Source organism: Akebia trifoliata, unplaced genomic scaffold (assembly GCF_017979445.1).
Source record: "Akebia trifoliata isolate Shusen 1 unplaced genomic scaffold, ASM1797944v1 Contig00926, whole genome shotgun sequence".
NCBI lineage: Eukaryota > Viridiplantae > Streptophyta > Magnoliopsida > Ranunculales > Lardizabalaceae > Akebia > Akebia trifoliata.
The window spans coordinates 1-14,162 of record NW_028237342.1 but is presented as its reverse complement, the minus strand read 5'-3'; the positions used below and the strand labels follow the sequence as shown (position 1 = coordinate 14,162).

The 14,162-nt window shown below is 36.4% G+C and overlaps 1 protein-coding gene across 1 annotated transcript; it reads left to right on the top strand.

Moving 5' to 3' along the window:
- The first annotated feature begins 2,112 nt into the window (after nucleotides 1–2,112).
- On the top strand, nucleotides 2,113–14,090 carry LOC147380847 (U-box domain-containing protein 35-like). Its single transcript, XM_086431170.1, has 9 exons — nucleotides 2,113–2,357; nucleotides 3,071–3,284; nucleotides 4,467–4,588; nucleotides 4,669–4,790; nucleotides 8,143–8,342; nucleotides 9,301–9,620; nucleotides 10,913–11,014; nucleotides 11,212–11,640; nucleotides 13,076–14,090. The coding sequence occupies exons 2-9, from the start codon at nucleotides 3,086–3,088 to the stop codon at nucleotides 13,919–13,921; spliced, it is 2,340 nt and encodes a 779-aa protein (XP_086287296.1). The 5' UTR covers nucleotides 2,113–2,357; nucleotides 3,071–3,085; the 3' UTR covers nucleotides 13,922–14,090.
- Nucleotides 14,091–14,162: the final 72 nt, after the last annotated feature.

The window sequence follows — 14,162 nt, the reverse complement described above, 5'->3', positions numbered from 1 at the left end:
TGGCAAAGAAACAAGTATCATGTAAGGACCAAACACATAGATGTGAGGTTCACAAGATCAGGGAATTGACTTCTTCTGGTGAATTATTGCTTGAGAAAGTTCACACTTCTGAGAATACAGCAGACATGTTGAAAAGCCTGTTACCATAGATAAGTTCAAGCATTGCTTGGACTTGATTAATGTCTCCAAGTGCTAGATAGGAGACGTCCCAACTTAATGTCCCAAGCGGAGTTTCAGGTTATGTTTTTCTTTTTTCTCTCCTAAGGGGTAGATATTCGCCAAGGTGGAGATTGTTTTAGTATGTGGCTCATATTGAGTAGAACACATATATAGAGAAAGCAGACTGATGCCGAAAGTGAAGCGGAGCGGAATGACAGCATCTGCCTTTTAAGATGTAATTTATTATTTTATTGCTAGGGATGATTAATATGTTGGGAGTGCGGGGACAACGCCCTCGCGATACGATACAAGGGCATTATTGGAATGTTCTAATACCTCTTATACAGTTAAGTTTACTATAAATTCATATGATGTAATCCTAACTTGACATATAGTGAAAATTTAGCCTCTCGTTCTTGTGGATGTAGGCACACTGCCGAACCACGTTAAATTTGTGTGGTTTTTTTTTTTTTTTCTTATTTTTTTATTTTCAGTACTATTCATCATAATTGTCGTATGTAGTACAACATCACTCCTAAGGATACACGGTTCCCTCAAGATATACTTTTTTATTGGGAAGTGCAGTCATGTATCCTGAAAAGTGTAGATCTACGATCTCCTAACTTGTCACATCAGGGTAGTAGATTGAGTTGCCATAGGGGTAGTCTCATTATCACAATTCTTTTTAATAAAATACTTCCAAGAAAGAGGATACCTACAACATGGCAAAGACTAGTCATTTACAAATTAATAATGGTGAAGTGACCTTGGCATTGTACCTCATACCACACATCTTAACGTAAAAGTGTGTAAGAACCATAGATGATTTTTATGGAGATACGAGTCAAAATGCAACTATAGTTCCTTCACGTACACTTTCACATAGGATGTGTGATATGAGGTACAATCTTGAGGTCACTCCTACATGACTCTTTACAAATACTAGTAATTTGGTAAAGAGTCGTGATGAATGCTCACGGTTGACGTGCTAAGGGCATAGAACCATACATTTTTCTTCGGGATACACAAGGTAAAAGATCTGTGGTTCTATGCCCTTGTCACATCAATCACATACATATCACATATGATTTACTGTGTACATTCATCATTGGGAAGCATTCAAAGGTCCTAAAGCGAGTCAAATATTTTTCAAAATAAGAGTTAGAAGTTTTAGAATGAGCTGATTTTTTTTATAAAGATGATCTCTATGGTGAATAAATCATTCTCATAAAAAATGAGTTCATTCCGAATCTTCTAATCCTAATTTACAAGTTGAAGTATCGTCGACTGTTTTGATTTTTATAAATCACTTTTGGGGGATTAGAAGTTTGTGAATGAATTTTCCATGAAAATGATGTCCGAACAAAAAATAAATCAGCTAATTCCAAAAATTCTACCCCATACATTGAAAAGGGTTTGGATCTGACCTGCCACCTGCATATGGTCACTGTTTGATAGATACAAAATACGGCCTCACTAAATAGTTTTTTTGGAGTCGGAAAAGCTGCCAAGTACTTCCATGGTCCACGACCCTCTCTCTTGTATCTCCGACATTTTGATGACCAAATCAAAGAGTTTCGAAGAAAGCAACAAAGAAATCTGAAGTCGAGGAACAGATAACTGAAGTCTGAATCTCACTCAGTCAAAACAGTTGAGATGAGTGAGTACTCTTAGAGATTCTCCTTAATAGATCCCTTGAAAACCAGTACTGATCTCAAGGAAATATGTGTGTCATGGAGAATCTAAAATGTGATTCATAACGTCAGAGAAGTCCGTCAACTCAAGATGTTAACACTGGTTGCCAGTCGTTGCCACATAATAAGGACAAAAGGCCCAAAGCACATTTTGGATGCATTTAACCGTCGATGGTACTGTTAGTTGAACTCTTTAATGTTTTTTTTAATAGAGAAATTTCTGAGAACCTGAGCAAACTTATAAACAACATCAACAAGACAACAATAAGTCCTTAACAAGCAATAAAAAATTAAGTTAAATTTCTGCTTGGTGTTTTTTCAACATGGGAATGTCACCACGGCACCGTTGCCTCTAAATTTACAAACATTTCTGTGTTTTTGGTCCTTTTCACCTCCTCCTGCTTTTTCTAAATTTGGAGATGTTGGGGTTTTTTATTATATTTGTGGAGAGAAGAAACTATGGGTTTTGTTCTTCGGTTGGTTTTATGAGAACCCATGTATTAGGTATGGTTTCTTGTGCTTTGAGGTTTTTGTTTTTGGCTTTTTTTCTAAGAAATCATGTTTTTTCTCCTTTTTGGGTTATTGAGTTGTTTTGAGCTTTTAGAATAACATGCATGATTTTCATGTTCTGAGTATTTTTTTCCACTGTTTTGGTCATGATTCTAGTTTGTAATATAGAAAACTGCTTCTAAACACTTTGAGAGTCTTTTACTTGGTGGGCTCTGACTATAATTTGCAATTCTGTGTATTGTTGGCTCCTTATTAGGGGTTCTAATTGAACATCTTTCTTGGGTTTGAGATAATTGATTTTCAGGTTTCTCTTGTCGTTCTGATTTAAGTTATCAACGAATTTTTACTAGACTTAGGTATTTTATGTTTTTTTTTTTGAAGATTTTTTGTACAGTTTTGTGTGATTTCCAATTTACATGATTTTGTTTGAAACCTCGTTCTATTTGGTAGTAGGGCATGTCTGCTTACTGTTATGATCTCAAATCCCATTAAGAAATAAAAATATTGTGGTTTAGTTAATTTCATGAAACTAGTCTCATGGTCTTTTTTTTTTTTTTTTTTGGAAAGAGAACTGAGGGAATAATGGAGGGAATGAAAACTCTTGAAGTAGAAGAAGAACTTGCATTGCCATTAAGAAATAAAAATATTGTGGTTTAGTTAATTTTATGAAACTAGTTTCATGGTCTTTTTTTTTTTTTTTTTGAAAGAGAACTAAGGGAATAATGGAGGGAATGAAAACTCTTGGAGTAGAAGAAGAACTTGCATTGCCACCTCCGTCTTTAATTGTCGCTGTGGCTGTCAGTGGAGGTAGTAAAAGCAAATATGCAGTTGAGTGGGCATTGGAGAAATTTGTTCCTGAGGGAAGAATTCTAATCAAGTTGTTACATGTCCGACCACGGATAACAAAGGTCCCTAAACCTAGTAAGTGGTGCCCATTATGTTCTTTTTTCTTTTTTTTTTTCCCTATCTATCAGAAAGAGCAAAGATTTTGCATTCTTGTGTCTCTTACAAATTTTTTATATGATGGCAGTATGACCAGTTATGCTTTTATGAGTTGAATGTGGGGCAATTAAGAATCTTCATGTTGATAAATTGAGCATAGCAGAGATGAAGGTGTTTTTTTTTTTTAATATGACATAGGATACCCCCCTGGGAAGTAGGACTAGTCCCTACAGATATGCCCAACCACCATCAAAGGGCGTAGTGGGTATAATCGCAGCATGGGAGAGGGAGGGGGGGGGGGGGTGTGAGAGAGCAATCTGGATGAAGCTGTTGAGATGGATGAGTGGAAAGATGGAAAAAAAAATTATTAGTAACTCCAATAGGCGATAAACTAAGAGAAAGTCTGCTGAGATGGCTTGGGAATGGTCAACGAAGGTTTATTATAGCCCCAGTTAGAAGATTATTTAAGTTGAAGGTCGTAAAAGAGTGAGAGGAAGAACCAATAGATCTTGGCTGAAAAATGTGAAAATGATAAAAAAAAAAATGAAGAAAGAGGGATAGTACAAAATAAATTTCAGGAATTTGGCGCTTCCAGGTCCAAGCTTACTGTATTAATTAACTTTAAGTGGTTAGCCAACCCTTCCAAGATATTATAATCCCATTCTGTAACAGAAATAAGAATAATCATGTTATGTGTGTGTGTCTTGTATTACGTTGGTAGTATTATATTGTCAGAACAGACTGTACACTGATCGATATTCGATACCGCTAATTTTTGGGTAATGTTTTCCTCAGTTTTATAACTTTTTTCTGGGGAATTTAGTATTCTGTAGCCAACTCGTTGTAGGATTTCTATAAGGGACATTTCAGTTTTTCTGAGAGGAAGTGAGACTGAGAGATTGTAATCTCCTAAATAGCATTTTCTGAAGAAAATAATTTTCCCACCCATTTTCCATCCACAATAAAAAGATTCCTAGTTTCCTTATTACTGATTTTAAAATTGCTCCCTTTAGGAGCTCCAATTTCTTCTGATTATCATTTGAGGCCTCATATTATTCATCAAACTAATTTTAGAAAAAGAAAAAAAAATGTCAAACAAAGTAGAGAGAATTTATGCTATTAATCTTTTTATGTGTCCATTCGTCATTTTTGGTTTTGCAGTGGGAAACTATGTTCAAATTTCACAAGTACAAGATGATGTAGCTGATGCATACAGGAAGGAAATGGAATGGCAAACAAGTAGAATGCTTCTCCCATACAAGAAAATGTGTACTGATAACAAGGTAAAAGTTTCTTGTTCATTGAGAAATGTATCCAAAGGAAACAAAAAAATAAAACTTACTCCGATTGATTGTTCATTCAGGTGGAAGTAGAGGTTGTGATGATTGAAGAGGATGATGTACCACTAGCAATATCAGGAGAGGTTTCAAAGTTTGAGATAAGCAAGCTTGTGATAGGAGCTTCATCTCGTAGTAGGTTTACAAGGTAATGACATTAGAAATTAATTTTACCGATTCGGAATATGCACATTATTGGTTAAGCGTTGTGGGGATCATTTTGGAAATCTGCACGTTCTGATACCCTTGCCATGAACCGTTCATATCTCATTTATCCTCTCCACCTCATTCTTCTCTCTAGAGGGTTACCTACTAAAGATACTCTAACATTCAAGTTAGGCAGCTTGTTTAACATCTATATAAACATTTCTCCACTCTCTGTCTTGACCAAGTTCCTCATTTTGGGTGGGTGGGGGGTATTCCTATCAATAAGCCTCAATTTCTTTTGTCTCCATGAACTTTGGTGCCTATGTCGGTCTTTTTTGTATTAAGATTGTCTTGGGGTCTTTAGTAGTTTGTTTCGATTATTTTCCAACTAATTTGTCATCTCAAATTGTATAAAGTATCTGTTTACAATGTTTCAAGATGTACATGCCTTCTACAACAGGGCTATGATGTGTAAATCTCATCATTCATCTCGGATATCTGGAATTATCAATCATATCTTATCTCAAGGTGAGATGAGTACATTTATTTCTTTTAGTGGTGGCCTTTGGATTGCCTTGCTCTTTGGAATAGTGTTTTAAAAGGCATGTGAGGTTTACTAATGGTTTTAGGCCACTGGTGAGACCAAGCTGATTAGCATAAGACAACTTTGTGTTGCCAAGCACCGCATCAATTTTTCTTACTGTTGTTATGGTTTGGTTTGTTGTGATCATGTGAGTAAATTTGATTTGGACTCTAGATGATCTAGGTCATGGGATAGACCTAGTCCATAATCCATTCACTTATGCCTTGAATCTTACTGTAAAAGTTTAAAATCTCGAGTGTCCACTGGTGCTTTAAAAAGGTTTAGGCCCCCCACCTTTGGTTAAGAGTTCAATTTATTTAATAAAAATATTCTTTCTAATCTATAGTTAAATTATAATAACGTATTCTAGTTTAAGTAGTAGTACTAACATATCCCCGTCTGATGTGTTTGATATAGATCAATATATTTATTCATGAGTTTTCTTAGATTTCTTTTTATTGAATTTATCCTATTATTTATACATTTTTATTTTTATTATTCATTTGGAATGGTACATTGATAGATGATGATTTGGTGATCAAGTAGCATTATGTAAACAGATTGAGCATAATAGATACAAGGATGTTGAGGTGGATGATTGGAAATACTATAAAAGATAAAATTTGAAATGAACACTTTCGAGTAAATGTTGGAGTAGCTCTATTGGCGATAAACTAAGAAGAAGTCGATTGAGTTGGTTTAAGCACATTTACTCAACTTTATCTTCAACCATCTCAACTTTCTCTTCAACCATCTCAATCGACTTTGTACTGTTATACCATGTGAGGATTCAACGATACTTTTCCTTAGCATATGATAGTTGTAAAATGCGAAGAGGTTTTCTATGCCTGACCACTCCTCGAGATGTGTGTCACTCTTTGATGTTTGAGTTCGGTCTAGATCATTTTGTTTTATTCTTCACGTGGATGAACTTCACTTCTATCCTACTCCTTTGATGTCGTCTTGGTCAGTGGAGAGTACGGAAGTGGGAAAGGTGGTCAACCTCGGTCCTTAACCATTTCAATTAGTGGAGACCGTTTGACTTCCTCAGTCTGAGACTTCTCACCTCTAGATCTATCCGAAAGCTTTTTGGCCTTCCACACCTCAGGTGATGGATCGTCGTTCACTTTGACCAATAACCCGAAATATCTTTTCTTTTACGTTTGGCGCTATGACTGATCTCCCTAGCTGATGGCTTCGATTTCCACTCTTAGTCTTCGGCTTTTTTCCTAGGTTGTGTCTTCATTCACTTCCAGCTTGCTGTTGGAGTTGTCGGGGGTTCTTTTCTGCAGTTTGGCTTAGTTCTCCACCTTGTTGGCTCTAGGTCAGACGTCTCCCTACATCGGAAGACTTGGTTTTAAACTATTTTCCTCTGCCTCCTTCTTTGGTTTGTTGATTCCCTTTTGTTCCTTGGTGACTTGACATTCTCCTTTTGCTCCCTGGACTGATCTCCTTCCATTGTTGATGGCAATTTAATTGGCTCAATCTTCTAGTGGACTCTACCTCATTCTTTCGGTTTTCTCTCTTTTGAAATGTCGGCTTGGGATCTCTTTGCTACTTCATAGCCTCTAGGATGGTGGAAAGTGAGAAGGTTGAAGGATGGGTCCCCGGTGTGGTGCCTACCAATGTTCCTCCGATGATTTTGTTAATACTCAGATAATAGGAAGTGAAGAAGAAGATGATGAATTGTTGAGTTATAGAATATTCTTTGATGACGAATTGTCGATTTATGGAGTATTCTTTCTTATAGGTTTCTGTTCTTTGCTTTCTCTTTTTTCTATTTTTCACTTCCCCAACTTTTCACCACCCGACCACTTCTTCGTTTGATGACTTGGTTTATATAGACGAATACTCACATGACTATTCTAGGTGTTAGATGAGTTACTCTATTTAGGGAAGACTTGAGTGCTTCGGGAGATGAGCCCATCACTCGCCAGTAGGATGTGATCTTGATTTGTAAGTGTTGTAGGCTTATTAAATGTGAAGCAAAATATCTCACTCATAGCATCTCGTTAGTTGGATTCAAATCTTTTTTGAACTTATCTTAGATATACTCGGGGCTTGTGACCTAAGCTCGGTTTATGTGTTTATGTACGATGGTTTTTTTCAGTTTGGGTTCAAAATTTAGATTTCTGTAACTTACTTTCTGACCCATGGGCTCGAAAAGAAAAGTCTTTCTAAGTGGGCTCTTGGTTTCTATCTTTATGACACGTGTCCCTATCATACGGCGTGACTAATATGACCTCCACATAAAACACTTGCTAATCGTCCATATATTAATTTAGGATTTGCACATTCCGTGACAACGCGGATTCTTTCTTCTTTTGGTTAGCTAAATATAATCCTTAATTGATGGATGACCTCACTTTTTATGTTAGCTTCAGGCCTAATAGCCTTCCTACAGATGTGCTTTCATATAGAATCATTAAGAACAACCAACAACGTAAGGGCTCACCAACACATCAAGTTACTTGTTTTTTAATTATGATTCTTTCTTCGGAATTCTCATTTCCGAGACCGTGTTTTGTTGGACAACAAAATAGGACCCGTAGGCCCGACTAGCAGTGGCAAGGCAGCTAGCCTCTTAGAGAACCATATCTTGCCCAAAATTAAGATCCCACTTGCACATATATTGGTTGTATTATAAGTGTCGTGGGAAATTTCACGTTTATCACTGTATCTTTGGTTATTTATTATCTTGTGTCATCTCAATCTCTTTAGTTTTTATTTTGTTGGGGGTTATATTTATTAATAATTAAATTGTTTATAGGAAATTTAAGGGCGACAATATATCCGCAAGAATCTCGGAATGCAGTCCAAGTTTTTGTACGGTTTATGTTGTTTCAAAAGGAAAATTATCATCTGTGCGTCCATCCACCTCCAAAACAAATGGAAGCATCAAAAGAGAAAGTCGTGATACAAGTTTCTCTACCAGCACTTGCTCGAGTTATAACTTTAGCTCACAGACAGGTATTGCACTCTTCTGCATAAGGTTTGAGCTACCTATTGAAGAACCCGAGATGTTTGTTAGCTGAAATTTGTGTACGCTCATATTCCTATGTTGAAGGTATTGAAAATCAACCTAAAGTTGTATATGCAAGTTCCACAGATTGGGTTCAAAACCCACCCTCGCCAAGATTCCCCATCACCGACTTACTGCTCTCATTAAAAACAAGCTTACCAATCAAAAGGAAAAAAAAATTGTTGCTTTGGACATAATTGAATGGTCGAATAACATTAGTTTAACCGACCCCAAATCTTTGAGATAAGGCTTCAATGATGACGGTTCACCCTCACCCAGTTGCCTATAGGGAAAAAAAGAAAAGAAAAGAAAATAATAGAATAGAACACAAAAAAAGAATTATTCTAGCCTGACATCTTTCACACTTGAATTTCTTTTAGGCTTTAACTTGCATAACATAAACCTGCATTTTGGATCATGACATGCTTCTCTCCTTGATTTGTTTCGGTAGAGATGATTACCTTCATCTCACATTAAGGATGTTGAGTTTTTGGAATTATTTCATTTTTATGTTGGCTATTTAGGATACTTTTATGATCATTACAGTCATTTTACCCTTCGGTATCCCCCCCCCCCCCCCCCTTTTCCCTGTCCTCTCCTAGCCACTGCTAGGTGATTCCACTACGTTGTCAATGTTGGCAACTTTAGTAAGACGACCCTCTTTAAGTATATTATGTCGTTGGAGCTGCCAAGTCTTTCTTCTGTTAGGAACATTTTTCCTTGTGGCCTCTTAAGCTTGACAATCATCCTTTTCAAAAAACATAGTTAATAGTTATGTAAGATATGGCACTTTGATGTTGAGCATAGTTGCATGTCGATGAACGAATCAATTTTAGAAACTGATTCAGCATATTTCTACAAACTTCCTTTTAATGCATCTTCTCTTCTAATTTTTTGGTTTCACAGACACAGCCTCAGTTGCTTCACACAATCATTTCCATGGTCCTTCACTACGAATTCAGCGGTTTCAAGCTCTTTCAACTATAAACCATACCCTCCTTAAAACAAGATCCAACTCAACTGATACTTCCCATTCTAGAAGTCAATCTGTGGATACCGAAGATACGGAGGATGCTATGAGTACTTGCTCTAGTAATTCAGATGCTCAACTTGTTGGAAGTCAGGTTTCTAATTTCAGAAGCTTGCATAGAGATCACCTCTCATGGAATCATAGTCAAGCATCCATGTCAGATATTCCAACAGAAACTTCTTCATCAGAGAATCAGGTAACCTCTTTTTGATTATTTTTCTTGGTAAGTGAAAGATCTTTATTAAGAGAAAGGCATGGTCGAGATGACCACACCAAAGCAAAGATACAAGACAAAAAAACGGAGAAAACAGAAGAGAGACCCGATTACACAGCAATATTACAAACTCAATCCCACTTATCTGCAAAATCTTGAAGGGTAAATTACACTTTAGCCCTCTGAGGTTTGGCATAATTCCATATTGTCCCCCTAACATTTTGACAATTATACTTACTTCCCCTTTCACACATGGTGATAAAAGTTCAGATGCTATTTTACTATTTTACCCTCTCATTTTATTTTTTTTGTGCAAAAAATTTTTGAAACTATAAAAATGTCCCTGTCTAAACATTCACAAGGAAACCCTTTTTTCATTTGGAAATTTTGGTTATTAAAAGAATAACATTTTAAAATGTCTTCGTAAAAGTAGAAAAACATTTTTTAACTATTTGATTGATGGCAAGTAGACAGAAGGGGGTAAGTGAACCCATTAGATAACTATAGGGGAGGTAAGTGCAATTGTCGAAACAGTAGGGGGTCAACATAAAATTATACCAAACCATGGGTGTAATTTACCCAATCTTGAAAAAAAAAAAAGCCTTTTTGATTACTGCAAAACTCTGCTCCAGAGAAATTAAAAACGCAAAATTGAAAGGATGATTTCTTCCACCGAGGTTTCTTCCCTCAAAGGTCCTTAGGTTCCTCTCCTTCCAAATCCCCAAACAAATAGCAATAGAAGTAATGCTCCATAATTTCCTTTTAAACCCTAGATATAGTGATTGTCATCTGTCATGCTTGAAAATGTGAAGTTATGCCTCATCTTGTCTGAGCGTATGTTCAAGGACACAAAAGAAGTTACTCAGGAAAAAAGAATCTACGAAGTTCAAAACAGTATATGGAAGTATAGTCTCTCCCACCATGATGCTTCTCGGATAAGCTTTAGACATGAAGTTCCCTGTGAATTAAAAAATTAGAATAGTTACTTATCACTATGTTCATATAAAATGACTGAAAAGAAAACAGAGAAAATCTGAGCTAGCTATCTGCTAGAATGGTTATTAGTGGCATTCTGTACATGTTGTGCACATGCAAGGGGACATAGCACCACTGGATGGTCTTTAGCAAAAATTGCAACTTAGATTTCATGTTACGCATATATATATGTACTTATATATAGGCATTATGAAATACCAATACATATTATTGCTTAAGGTTTTAATCAGTGTTAAAGGGTGTGGTCTATATCAAAGATTATTCTGGTATATGTGCAGGTAGATATTAATTTTGAGGTAGAAAGACTGAGAATTGAACTAAGACATGCCCGAGGACTGTACGCAGTAGCTCAAAATGAGACAATCGATGCTTCTCGGCAAGTAAGTTTGGTTCGCTCTGAAAAAAAATTTGATTGAAGTCAATTAAAATTTATGCATGAAGAAGAAGAATCAGCTGAATTTCACTAAACCATTATATAGTAAATTTTATGATTTCCAATATTCCAATAATCCAATAATTAATGACCGTTAAAATCAGTGATGGATATATCATTTTCCCCATACTTTGGTTTGATCAGCTAAAAAAACTGAGTGAATGTCGAATAGAGGAAGCAACCAAACTCAAGGAGATAAGCATAAGGGAAGAGGGGGCGAGAGAATTAGCAAGACACGAAAAGGAGAAACATGAAGCTGCGAAAATGGAAGCTGAGTTTGTGAGAGAATGTGTCGAAAGAGAAGCTTTGCAAAGGAAACAAGCGGAAATTAAAGGTGCCCGTGATGCCAAAGAGAAACAAAGCCTGGAGAAGGCACTCGAGAGTCCTGGTCTTCCATACAAGAAGTTCACATGGGAAGAGATTGTTTCAGCTTCTTCATCCTTCTCTGATGATCTTAGAATTGGATTGGGAGCATATGGTACCGTTTACAAGTGTACTTTACATCATGTCACGGTAGCAGTGAAAGTCCTTCACTCAAAAGAAGGCCACAGGACTAAGCAATTTCAACAAGAGGTATGATAGTTTTTTGAAAGTGATACCCCCAAATAACTCGCTCCCGATCAACTATAGACATTTACCTCTAATCTGTGTTACAAGAATTCTCCATCATTTATTTTTTTTCTGTTCAAAGAATTTCTGGCAAGGTGTATATGATTGCAAAGAAAATTATTTTCTCAAAGGAAAATCAATTTCCATGGAAAGTGATCCTAAGGAGATGGGTCTCTTGAGAAATGTTTTCCAAGGATTGATTGTACCAAGGAAAATGTCGAAAGTGAGTTGAATATAGTTTTAGGGGTGTGGGTAATTGAGAAAAAAAAAAATGCCCCCCCCCGCCCCCGAGAAATTTGTTCACAGAATATTTTCCTGCAAAGAAGGGAAAATGATTTATCTATGAAAATGCGCAACCAAACGTCTGCAAATCATATTTTCTCAGATTAATCATTTTCTCACCGACTTTCCCTCGCAATCATGCCTGTCCCAATGGACTTTGTGAGTTGCAAACTACACGAGGCATATGGTGTTTTGGCATTTTTATATATTTGCTGTAATTACCTAGACTTTTTTATGGAAATTCTTTTTTCTTTAATAGAAGAGATTGAATTTGTGTAATAGCATATATGCACTTTTGTTAGAGACCAGTTCAAGTATCAGTATCTATTGTATTAATCAGGATTTATAGATGTCTGGAAAGTTGATGTCTGAAGTCCCATGTGCTCATAGGACCCACATGGAGATGAGTTAAGGGCTGATCATTTTGGTGTGGATGATCCCCCTTAGCCATATGATCACATGTTACTATAGACATCAACTTTCAGGGATGGGTCTTGCACATCTCAAGTGATTCAAATTAGTATTGCAGTACTTAGAGGCCGTTTGGATACACATGAAAAAGTAACCTTTTTACTTTTGAAACTTGAAAAATCAAAAAGTTTGTTTGGATTCATTTTACAAAACTACTTTTAAAAAATAAAAATCTTAACCTTTTAAAAGGTAAAATTAAATTACTTTCTACTTTCAAAAAGTTACTTTCTTCCATGTTACTTTCTACTTTGTATCCAAACTGGGCATTAGTATGTGGAGTTTCAGACTAAAATATCTGTTCATATTTCTATTTAAAACTTGTTTTAGTTCCCTATGTTATATCTACCATGTTGTACATTTTGTGAAAACTTACCAGGAAATATGACCTACAACAACATGGCGGTTGTTTCTCCTATTTTGATAAATTTCCTGAGATTATTAAATATAAAGTAATATAATTTTTTGGTATTCTAACAATCCATGTAAGAGAACAGACTTGTTATTTTGGGGTTTTGTGAGGTTTTTTGTTCTTTAAGACGATCATGTCTATGCCTAAAGCTGACATGATCAAATATTTCCTTCAAACTTAATATTTTTCATTTTCAAATATATGTAGCCTCACCTATATTTCTTCATTGACTTTCAGCTGGACATCTTGAGCAACGTTCGTCATCCCCATTTGCTTCTTCTTCTTGGTGCCTGTATCGATCAAGGTTGCCTAATTTACGAGTACATGGAGAATGGTAGTCTAGAAGACAGGTTACTTCGGAAAAATAATACGCCCCCAATCCCATGGTTTGATCGGTTCCGAATAGCTTGGGAAGTAGCCTCTGCCCTATTTTTCCTACATAATTCAAAGCCAAAGCCAATAATTCATCGTGATCTGAAACCTGCAAACATCTTGCTTGATCATAACTTTGTGAGCAAGATAGGTGATATAGGTCTTTCAACTTTACTTCCTTCAATCGATTCTTCCATGTCGACACTCTACAAGGATAGTGGCCCTGTAGGGACACTATGCTACATAGACCCCGAGTATCAAAGGAGTGGGCTAGTTTCACCAACATCTGATGTTTATGCATTTGGGATGGTTATCTTGCAATTGTTGACTGCACAACCAGCCTTAGCATTGGCCCACAAAGTTGAAACTGCATTGGAAAATGGAACCTTGGAGGAAATTTTGGATTCCGAGGCTGGAATTTGGCCGACTAAGGAGACACATGATCTGGCTGTTTTAGGGTTGAGTTGTGTGGAGCTAAGGCGCATTGATAGGCCTGATTTAAAGGTTGAAGTTCTTCCAATTTTGGAGAAACTAAAAGGGATTGCTGATAAGGCCCGGGATTTGGTTCCCACTGTCGTATTTGCACCTCCAAGCCTCTTCATCTGCCCAATTCTTAAGGTCAGTCTCTTGCAGCTTCTGTATCTACTCTTAACATTCATTGAGCTGAGATCACAGACTTTCGACTGTCCTTGGTTGTTCTTATTGCTTTGAAAAAGAAAAGAAAAAAGCGAAAAACAACAGACTTTGCTCAGGAGTCAGGATACGTTAATGTAACATGTAACATAATTATGTGGTCATCCCCCATTTGATAGGTCTTATTTAGTCTTAGTGAGAGATTCTATAGCCACACCAACTTTTGCTAATGCTACCCCAATTCATATGTAAATCACCAAAGAATTAGCACACATAGAAGCTCTCGTTTTAGCTTGTAGAGTGATCCCAATCGTTTGAT